The sequence below is a fragment of the Tetranychus urticae genome, chromosome 3, assembly GCF_039701765.1.
Source record: "Tetranychus urticae isolate SD_2017Ah chromosome 3, NJAU_TeUrti_SD_1.0, whole genome shotgun sequence".
NCBI lineage: Eukaryota > Metazoa > Arthropoda > Arachnida > Trombidiformes > Tetranychidae > Tetranychus > Tetranychus urticae.
This window is the reverse complement of record NC_142960.1, coordinates 14,121,361-14,132,221: the sequence shown is the minus strand read 5'-3', so window position 1 is coordinate 14,132,221 and position 10,861 is coordinate 14,121,361. Positions and strand designations below refer to the sequence as shown.

At 32.1% G+C, this 10,861-nt stretch overlaps 2 protein-coding genes and 1 long non-coding RNA gene across 3 annotated transcripts; 2 read left to right on the top strand and 1 right to left on the bottom strand.

Annotated features, from left to right (window-relative positions):
- The first annotated feature begins 1,955 nt into the window (after nucleotides 1-1,955).
- LOC107363908 (uncharacterized) lies at nucleotides 1,956-4,949 on the top strand. The gene is made up of 3 exons (XM_015931183.3): nucleotides 1,956-2,852; nucleotides 3,156-3,799; nucleotides 3,865-4,949. The coding sequence occupies exons 1-3, from the start codon at nucleotides 2,659-2,661 to the stop codon at nucleotides 4,368-4,370; spliced, it is 1,344 nt and encodes a 447-aa protein (XP_015786669.2). The 5' UTR covers nucleotides 1,956-2,658; the 3' UTR covers nucleotides 4,371-4,949.
- On the bottom strand, nucleotides 4,753-5,477 carry LOC149093434 (uncharacterized). The gene is made up of 2 exons (XR_016199568.1): nucleotides 5,357-5,477; nucleotides 4,753-5,056 (listed from the first exon to the last, which is right to left on the bottom strand). It is a non-coding gene; the product is annotated as an uncharacterized LOC149093434 (long non-coding RNA).
- Nucleotides 5,478-5,756: 279 nt separating this feature from the next.
- Nucleotides 5,757-9,609, top strand: LOC107363929 (uncharacterized). Its single transcript, XM_015931220.3, has 4 exons — nucleotides 5,757-6,372; nucleotides 6,474-7,017; nucleotides 7,845-7,949; nucleotides 8,026-9,609. The coding sequence occupies exons 2-4, from the start codon at nucleotides 6,826-6,828 to the stop codon at nucleotides 8,365-8,367; spliced, it is 639 nt and encodes a 212-aa protein (XP_015786706.1). The 5' UTR covers nucleotides 5,757-6,372; nucleotides 6,474-6,825; the 3' UTR covers nucleotides 8,368-9,609.
- The last annotated feature ends 1,252 nt before the right edge of the window (nucleotides 9,610-10,861 follow it).

Below are 10,861 nucleotides of genomic sequence, written 5' to 3'. Positions count from 1 at the left end.
ATGCGGAATGATGACTTTGAACGGCCAGTGTTTCATATCAGATTGAACAGTGACATCATCGAAGCGTCGACCAATCAACCTTTTAGCATCAAACACGGTGTTAGATGGATTCATAGCTACTTGATTCTTAGCAGCATCACCAATCAACCTTTTAGCACCGAACACAATTTTAGATGGATTCTTGTTCATTAGCGATGATTTCAACTTTTTCATGCTGGAAAAACACCATCACAGGAGTAAGTTATACCAAGATCAATACCAATAGCAGGAGTTTTCCTCATTTTGATTTCAGTACAATTTGAAACACGATCACAATTAAAGAAAAATTTAGCAATGAGAGAGCAGAAATAGTAAGAGAGTAGTTTGAGAGCTTTAGAGTTACAAGTTAGTTTATTTGGGTTCACTTTATGTTTTCTATGCGCTTCAGTCAGCTGCAGCCTGTATACGGTGCTGAGGAAGTTTATCCCATTCTACCGTTGAAATTAATGATGTTACTAGTTAAATAACTAAATTCAATAATTATCCACTAAATCTGGAACCATTTGCTCGTTTAATATTTCTTGCGCCATATCAATCCAAATAGTTTAGTTTACTCGCACCTATTCATTATCAATAACTGGTTGCCGGAATTATGGTTATCTTACCAATTCAGTTTACATTTCAAGTTGATCTTGGAAAATCTATGTTTTCCTAATCACAGTGCACTTAATTTTAATTATATTAAAAATATCAATATATTGATTAATATCAATTAAACCACTATGTTTAGGGTAACCAGTATTTAATCAAATGGTTAAATTGTATAATCTAATGCTATTTTGAAGTTGGTTAACCTAATAGTTAACTAACACTGTTAACTAAATATGCACAGTTTGCTAAAAGACAGTGATAAAGAGAATGATTAGACCTGATAAAAATAGTCAAAATTAAAATTGAAATGATAAGAAACTTGTAATGAAAATAGGAAAACCCATTGAAAGCAATGGAAAATCTAGACAAAATTTTGTCTTGAAATTTAAAAAAAAGTGTTGAGATAAGATTACATAGTGGTTTAAATCAGTTAAACCACAATATCTCGAAGCTATGAGATAAAACTCTCGGGCTTCGCCCTCGAGTTTATATCTCATAACTTCTCGATGCAGTGGTTTAACTATCACGAAAAGACCAATTGAGTTTAAGCCAAAAGGTTTGTTGTTTCTAGAAGCTTCCAGTTAACCTAAAAATTAACGGTCGATGCACTCACCAAACAAACGACTGACAATGAGTGAGCCTTTTTGCCGACTACAAGCAACAATCAACTAATTTTTCAGTTAATTCAACTCAACCTTCAGCTTTTAAATTGTTTGATTGTATGGCTTTACTTATTGTTCATAACTAACAATGTTTAAATAACCAAGAATGGCTAATAATTATCTGATTTGTTGAAAAACATAAACCATTTTAATCAATCAGCAATCTTGTAATCAGTGTAAAATGATCTTTCGATTTTACTTTAATTGTTTTTTGTTAGCAAAATTACATTTCAAGATGTAAGATCCTATTGGCATAGATGTTGATCTTGAAAGTTCAATAATAACTGTAATGAGATTCAATTTTGATTCATATTTCATCATAATTATCCTGATGATGTACAAACTGTCGAGAATTGTATTTCAATATATGTACATGATGACTAGGTTAAGTTAATCACAAATGAGCTTAATGAGATTGTGCTATTTGATTTTAAATTTCAGCCTTCCTTTTGATCAGCCTTCAATGATTTCAATTAGTCTTCATTTCCTTTGTTAAAAAAGCTTTATAAAAGTGTTAAATAAATTAACGATTAAATTCAGTGATTAGTTCAATAGTGACAAGATTGTGTTTCATCTTTGCTCTACATTAACTCTGTAGACCCGAATTTGTCTGAAAATTAATTTGTTACCAATTCGGCTCTACAGAGGTTTTTGTGGTTCATATTTTGCGTCATTTTCAATTGCTGCGATTTAATTCATCGAGTTCCTCCGTTCACCATGAAAATAAACTTAATATTTCATCATAATACATATTATAGCTGTTCCTATGAAAGCATGAAAAACTCATTCTGATCATTCTTCATGTAACCCACTATTTATAATCCTCTTTGACCTTTTCTCTTTCTTTTTTGTCTGTCTCTTTCTAGATTAATCTATGGAGGGTGGATTCGTTCACATGAATTTTTAAAAATCTGAATGATTAAGCTTCAGCTTTTCGAACCATGAGAAAGTTAATCTTGGTTCTGGTCGAGTAAAATTGGCTCCTTTCCTGTGACTTTGTACCATAAAGTGTGGTTCAATATCCTTCACAATAATGGGTTGAAATACCTTCCATGTGAATTAACACCACATGGTGAATATTAAACCATGTATTTTGGTTATAAATAATACAAGTTAATCATCTAGACTACAAGTTAACTTAGGTTTAATCATTAAAAATGGACACATCTGGAAGTTATTCTGATCAATATGTGACCCAACAGTCACAGTCTAACTGACTACTCTGGCTCCACTCATGTCTGATTAACAGTTCATCATCCAAGCCTAAGCTGATGTTTTTCAAGTCCAACCAAAAATCATCTGCTGTTCAATTTGAAAGTTTGTCAATCAACGCATTTCTTCAAGTTTTCAGTGATTCTGTTTTTCGATGGCATTAATTGTATACCGTGGTCACAAAGGCCTATGTAGAGTTGATTCAGACAGGTTTAGAGACAAGAGGCTGCCTCAACATCGTATTATCAAGGATGGTCACATCAATGAGTTAACCGAGTTGACATTTGTCGATTTCATTCCTTCTTTTTGTAAAAAGGTCAAAGAGCGAGTTGTCTACCACAGTTTCAGGTAATCTCAATAATTAATATCTGTTCATGATCATTCCACTTCCAATGCATTACAAAATGTATGTAAAAATCTGATAAGACTCTTTGTTTTTGTTTCTGGTATCTTTCTGGTATCTTGGTTTACATTTACATTAGCTTCTGTCTGATCAATAATTCAATTGTTTACGCTTTAGTTTATGCTATCCAATCAATAATTAATTGTGTTATTACAATATTTCTTTTATCATGTCCCTTTGGTTTCCATTGCTGTCGAAATACGAATCGTCTGGTAAATTTTGCTTCATCTGTGTGGTTAAAACCAAAGCTCATTAGTTTGTCTAGCAAACGAATGGCTTCATCGTCACAATGGCTGGGAAATTATTAGCTGTGAAACTGTTCCTCAATACAATCACAGTGTTGTTTCAGATATTGAATACTCAGCTGATGTTTATACGCTACGTCTGTGGATTAAACGGTCTCATGTTAACTATGGTGGTGATGATATAATCTTTTGGTACAAAGATTTTGTTCCTTCTCGCCGAGCTGATGGTTCCTTTGAGCAACTTGAAGATCTCATCAAAGATATTAATGAAGAGATTCTTGGAGGAAGAATAAATGGCAAAATTTTGCAAATTGAAACCATCAAGATTGGTGCCACAGATGATTGGGAATATCGTAATGATGCTACTTATATTTCAGATGGCAAAACTACAAGAGATATTCATCTTTTTACCAATGTAATTATCGGAATAAGAGTTTTCTTCCAAATTGGATCCTGGTTGGAAGATGAAATTGTTCTGGTTGACTTTGTTCCTGAATTTGATTGTAATGTAATGGATACTGGAAATTCATTACAATCTGGTAATAAAGAGAAATTTTCTGATTTGATCGATAAATCCTCAAAATGGTTAGCTCTCAATCCAGATCTTAACTTTTGTAACGCCCAAGCTGTAGACATACGCGTAAGAGGTAAACTTAATTTGATTTAATCTAATTGAATCTCACTAATTTTTCATGTTTTTTAAAATCTCTAGATTCTGACAACTCTGTTGAAACTCGGCGAACTTGGTGGATGAAACAAGAAACCGATAAAATGGTACGATTTCTGAGAATCTATTGCACAAAGCCAAATGAAATGGGACGTTTAATGGCTGCTTCAAGTAGCGATTTATCAATGTTTACCCAAAACTCTGATTTGATTATATCTGCTGTTGCTTTTGATCAAAGGACATTCCATGAAGACGTTACTGATTGGTATAAAACATTTCAGGCAACACAAAAAGAAGGCGATCGACTGATTAAAAGACGAGTAGCAACAATTGAAACTTGTGTGGTTCCTCCTTTTGTACATAATGAAAATGGATCGTCTTTTCAAAGCTCTGTTGATCAAACATTACTTGGTAGCCCAATGGAAGGTAGATTGAAGTATCTATTTGTCGCTATCAGAATTTATTACCAAGAAACTCCTGAACGTCCCGAGTCTGCTGATGATCTACTTGAATACTGTTCAACACACAGTCCACCCAGTGAACCAACTTGAGTGAGCCAAGTTATTGATGATCTTATGATTTTGTGATTGATTTACTGAAATTGATTTGCTTACCTGGATGCCTGGTCAATCACATGAGCTTAGAATTTCGTTCCAAATGCTCTAAAATACGCTAATATCTCAAGTTCCTAGATGAAACAGCAACAGTTACTTCAAATGATTAGCAATCACAGGCTTATTCATACTTCTGTTCACAATATCGCGTTTCTTCACGACCAAGTTTTTCAAAAGGCTTTACCTTTTATGGATCGACCAGATTTAATCAATAATCATGCTTTACATTTGCGTCTCTTAATAATTTCACTAAATGTGAGGATTGACAATAATCTTTCGCCTGTCACTTGTTGACTGTCAATAATAATTTGTGTTCAACTAATTTTTTAATTGCTTTTATTTTTACTCAACAATGTAAATCAGTTGTTCGCAATTGAAGACAAAATTCTTACAATGTTTCATTTTTAATCTATCCATGAACCAGCTCCCTTGAATTTCTTGTAATTAGCGGCTATTCCTTTATTAACTGATTCCATTAATCGTGATGATGAATAAATTGATCTTTCCGATTGCTCATTCATCTCAGACTGTTGATTGGTTGATGGAGCCAAACGTTGTAATCGTGAAACTTGCCTCTCAAATAGCTGTCGAAGTGAAAAGCCATTTGATTGCTCCTTCTCTGACTAAAGGGAACAAATGGAGACATGAATTACTTTATCATGAAACAACTCATAAATCGTAGATTACATTCATTTTACAGTCTTATCAGTCTTCTTAATTTCATGTTTACTCAGTAATACAAAGTGAATCAACTTCAGCTAAGTATTAACGAGAATTTATTGAGAAATTAATGAGTTAAGCCAAATATTTTAGATTCAGTTCAAGCCAACAGCTCGTAATTTAATCAACTATACAATATCATATTACTTCAACTGTGGTTAACTACTTTAGTGGGGAAAATAAGAAATCAAAAATCAACTTACCTCGACAGAGACAATAGTCAGGATTAGCATTAAAGTCAATGGTACGAAAACGAATCGATTCATTATGTTCAGATTATTCAGTATTTTTAATCAACTGGTAAAGATAACAGATTAACTTGTTGGAATCATCTAGTGCCAATCTAAATATATCATTATATATTATGGTTTAATGGTTCACCAGGAAATAATCATTTTGACAATTGAATGATCGATGTAATTTTAATTTGATCCTTAAAGAGTTTATGGAAAAACAATTCAGACGATTTGCTCATGATTCATTTGGTGTTTTTAAATTGCTGTTACAGGTATAATTTATTTCTAGGAAATGGTAGACATTAAATTGCTCATTAAATTGTTATATGCTGACAAAATATAACATTGATTGGGACAATAAAAGTGTAAACTAAACCATGACAAGCTAATGATTATTGTTGAAAAATATTACAAATTAACATTGTAATCGGTGAAATTAGCTGAAGGTTGTTCAGTCAGTTCACTTTAATAGACACAGAAGAGTAAAAGTTTGATCATGATAAATCACAAATATGAGCCTATCAACGACCCAATAGATATTATTGAATCGATGAATATCATTTCTAAGAAGTGTTACCTGCTATTGTTCAATTTATTGGTGAAACTGGAAAATTATCTCAATATGTAATCAGATTCGTGATGAGAGTATAACGTGTGAAACAATGAAATATTGTTAACATTGTTGGCATCTTTTGGTTGAAGGGCTCCACTAGACTTGTAATAATTGCGAGTTGATCAGTGAGAGTAATGAAGAAAAACCTAAGTAATTAAAGTAATTATCATAGTTAAGATGAAAATCATAAATACCCAGAACGATGATTGGTGTATAATTGTACAGTTGACTAAAAAGCTAGAAAGAGGTAGAGAGAAGACAGAGAACAATGAAAATGTTTATACCCAATGGTTACCGTCGTAACCAGTCAGCCATAAAAATATATTTTCAACTAATGTTCTTCTGAGGAAATTCATTTCAACGTTAAAAGGTAAGTCTATTTAATTGTAAGATTATACGCTTCTCCAAATCAACTAATCAACATTTCATTAATTTAAATACTCTGTGTGTGTCTAATTTTGTTTTCTTTAGACGCTGTTGCTGCTTGCTTTCGGATCTTCTGGTAAAACATATGATCAAGTGATTCTAATGGTGTTGCTGTTGTACTTCAAGAAAGTAACCATTACTTGATTATTGTTTGTTTATTTTCACTTTTAAATGTGTTTCCAGTTATAATTAACTCTTCTTACAACAACACTAACATCATCTTCATCATCTTCATCATCTTCATCGTCTTCAACATTTTTGTTCAACACATTGCTTCTATAACTTTTTAGTTGTTTTTGTTTGTAAAGACAGTTAACTTATTTTATGTAACAATCATTGGTGTCTTTTAGACTGTTGATTGTTTCACAGTTAAACTGTGTCATCAGTTTCTGTAATTATGTCGAAACAAATTTTTGGCAATGATCCAGATAAACCAGTTGCTCATCCACCCTGGGTCAACCCATGTAACCTTCCGATTTACATTTACCCATCGCAGGATAGTCAACCTTCAGTTAAGGATATGTACGAGAAAATAACCCGCCGAGCAACAGCAGCTAAAGGATTGTCAGAAAAGTTGAAGACACAATTTGTAAGTAATCCAGTTTTTTACTCAAAATATTTGATACTCAGAATATATAAAGTATCATTTTGAGGGAACAAATTATCATCTATCGAACAAATTTAAATACATTTTCAAGAGTTAGATATTGATACAAAGACATAGTTAACAGAGAAACATAGTTAATTATTTTTGGAGGCTGTGAATATCAAGATTAGAACAATATTTACCTGTAATTGTCACATTATTGATCGATGGTCATTCCTTATCAATCAATATGGATAGTCTGAATTTAAGTTATTATTTACCTCAACTGTTTACCATAGAGATCTGGGTCATAAAAAAGTCATTTCTGATTTTTTCCACCATTTACTATTCTTATTGTTATTTCTGTCAACTTCCGATGTCAGCCTATTTTACTTTTCCAATTGTTAATAATTCAAAAGAAAATGAATTGAATTAACAAGCAATAAAGACATGCAAGTCTTTTTATCATAAATCAATTTCTAGTCTTCCCATGTTCAGGTTCAATTCAAACTTTGAATTTTCAATTCAAAGGCTAAAGATTATACTCACAATTGTCAATCATTTGGCATCAGCTGATTAATTGACATGGGAGGAACTAAATAATTTGATTACCTAATTGAAAAAATATTCAGTGTAATTATACCACCAGAACGTTGGTAATATTTTGCGACAATTTAAAAAAAGATCAATAAAAGGCATCGTCAAGGCAAACCTAAATATCCATCTAAACTGTACCAATCTTTTTTATTTTGTATCGATTTTTGATTGTTTAATGCTTACCAACAATGATTATTTGATCAATCTTTTTTGTTTTTATTTTATTCCTGAAGCTAGCAGACTTTGACGACGAAGACTTTGAATCTGGATTAACGGATTTACGGTTAGAATGGCTTCCTGAAGTTAGAGCACTCATTGATGAATTTAGCCAATTCGAGGTTTGTACCTGATAATCAACAATATATTTATTATTACCATGTTATCTAATTTAACTCCCTTTCTCTGACAATTTAGGAAGCTGATGGATTGAAAAGGAGTTTCAAATATTTACAATATTTTGCTGTTGGTTTTGAGCAAATCGTACTTGATCAATGTATCCATGAGGAATCATTAAAAGAAGAATTCCAGGAAATCGAAAATCATTTACGGCAATTACTATGTGAATTACAATTAGGAATGTGGTTTCGAGAGGTTGCACCTGAAGATCACATTGGACAGGAAATAATGGCTCAAGAGTATCGGGATATTTCTGACAGATCAAGAAGATTGATAAGAGATTATTTACTTCTTCGAGATTTCGCTCAATTGGTTGAACACATTAAATCGCTGTTTGAAAGGCTCAATGCAACTGTATAAATACTTTGCATCTATCACATATTTATAAAACAAAAGATCATATGGACTGAGGATATTTGCAGAGACAATTGGTTCGCAATGAAGTCATTATAACGTTTTTAAATTATTATTTTCCCATTGATGGTGACAATCAATGATCAGGATTACAAATTTAGTCATTGAACAGTGGTGGCAATCGATAATACTAGTCGTCAAATTTTTAGCTGTGCAAAACTGTTAATTGGTTAAAGATGGTTTTGGATTTTAATTTGAATTGGAAAAAATATTGTTGGTTGAAGTCAAAGCAATTACTCAATGAAAATCAATGGAGGGAAATTGCGCCTAAACCTCTTCTTTTCCTACTCATCAAATAATTCATTTCAATCAATGCTGTTGGTGTAAGATTGAACAAACATACAAAATCTACTTAAATATTATGCTTTTAAATGTCAGGGTTGGCATGAATTACGATATTTTCACTATCAATCAACCATCTTATCTACAGTCTTTTTGGTACAAAATCATCACATTCAAACCGCAATTGCTAGTGAAATGAGGAAGTCACCAACACACAAAGGCACCAGAATTACTTCAAGAGGCTGATATAATTGACAACGCTTAAAGTGTATATATTTTGAGACAAATAACTTCACCCACAAAAAATGCACCTTTATTCAAATTTAAATTAATTAATCTTCTACAAAGCCTTCAATACACTTGAATGGATTACAGTAATGATGAACCATAATTTATCAAGTTGGTTAGTTGATGATAGTGAAATAGAAACATGACTTTGATTTCATGTTGAAAGAGCAAAATGACTGGTTTACTTAATTGTATGCCATTTTGAGACAGAGAAGAAAAATGAAGATGAAGATGATTGAAGAAGAAACAAAGAAAGGAAGTCAATAAAAGAGACTGGCGAATGACTTTACTTTTGGCTTTTCGCCCTCACCTCAGTCATCATCATCATCACCACCATGTTCATCATTTCCATCGCCATCATCTCTAAAGATCTATTTCTGGACGAGTCGATGCCACAAGTTTCCCTTCATCTTCAATCCTTATCCTTTAACTATTGAAGATGATTTGAGAAAGGATTTGCACTCATCTCTGTCTCTTCTCTTCCTTTTATCCTCATCTCTCATCATTATCATGTTGTTCAGAATTAAATTGTTGCTCTATGACTTTTTTATTATTTTCATTTTGTTATTTTCTTCATCTTACAGTTCAAATAAAGTTGATTATTCAAAAAAACAAGAATGTTCAAGTTACTGTTTTAGGTTGATGATGATGATGAAGAAGATGAACAAATCCTCATCTTCACCATCATCATCATCTTCCCACAGGCAGAGAGCCAAATGTAAGTTTGAACTAAATGAGGAAGAAACCGTTTGTTTGGTTAAACGCAATGTTCAATATCTTAATGTGTTTAAAAGTCGAAAAATAAAACAACATAAAGACGTTTACCCTTAAATTAACTGAATAATAATCAAATTTAATTTGCCATTATAAACCATATTTCTTGGGATTACAATTAAAGATACAGATTTAGACGGGACTTGTCGTTGCTAATAACCTTCTGTGTTTACCTTCAAGTGTATCTTTTCATAGCTACACGTTTGGTTTGTTTTCATTTTGTTCACCATTTCTCGTGTTCATTTGTATCTATCTGCTTAATCACAATTAACTAGATTACTTGTTGAGGTAACGTTCATCTTTAAAGGTTGCCTTATGAATCATCTATCCAGTCTATTCTTGTGAAATGCAATTTTTAGAGGAAACTCAATTTTAACTTAAGGTTATCCACCGATATTTGCCCAGCCCAAGACACAATCAGGTTCAACCTTCTGTTGATTTGCTTCCCGTCAACATCAACATTTAATAATAATAATCATCACCATCTTCATCTTCAACAACATTACCACCAACAACAACAATCTCATCATTAATAAACAAATGAATAATCCAAGTTGAACAATAATGTACAACAATTGTACATCGGAATTGTTTTAATTTTACTTTTGTGTTATCATTTTAGTCAACAACTCAATGGGTCCTACTTTCAATGCGAGTTTTCCCTTTACCTCATTGCTTTAGTTAATTTCATTCACTTGTTAATCTTGTCCATCTTTATTATCCCACAAATCAATTGATTAACAGTTGCTCTTCACCTGGTTTTCACCTTTAGCCAACTTTAAATGATTAACCATTCAATTATCAATCCAATTCAATCAGTAAATTTTTCAAAACAACTCGAATTAGCTTGATATACATTTTTGTTTCATCTGTGATTCTTGTTCAACTCATTTTGCAACGCTTTTCCAATCGGATTACAGTTTTTTTAAAGGTAGGTTAACCTTTCATTTTTAATCCCATTCTTTGATTGTTCAATTGTTACAATAAGCCAAAGAAACACTGAAATCCTTAAATTAATAAAACTACAAGTTTGTGTTTCTATTGACTTTTTGCTGATATTAACCTTTGCCCAAAAATGTGTCATTGTATGTAATCT

Coding starts and splice junctions, on each gene's coding strand:
- LOC107363908 (XM_015931183.3), top strand. CDS start 2,659: ATGGCATTAATTGTATACCGTGGTCACAAAGGCCTATGTAGAGTTGAT. Junction 2,853..3,155: donor GTTGTCTACCACAGTTTCAG/GTAATCTCAATA, acceptor TTAAAACCAAAG/CTCATTAGTTTGTCTAGCAA. Junction 3,800..3,864: donor TGTAGACATACGCGTAAGAG/GTAAACTTAATT, acceptor TAAAATCTCTAG/ATTCTGACAACTCTGTTGAA.
- LOC107363929 (XM_015931220.3), top strand. CDS start 6,826: ATGTCGAAACAAATTTTTGGCAATGATCCAGATAAACCAGTTGCTCAT. Junction 7,018..7,844: donor AAAAGTTGAAGACACAATTT/GTAAGTAATCCA, acceptor TTATTCCTGAAG/CTAGCAGACTTTGACGACGA. Junction 7,950..8,025: donor ATGAATTTAGCCAATTCGAG/GTTTGTACCTGA, acceptor CTGACAATTTAG/GAAGCTGATGGATTGAAAAG.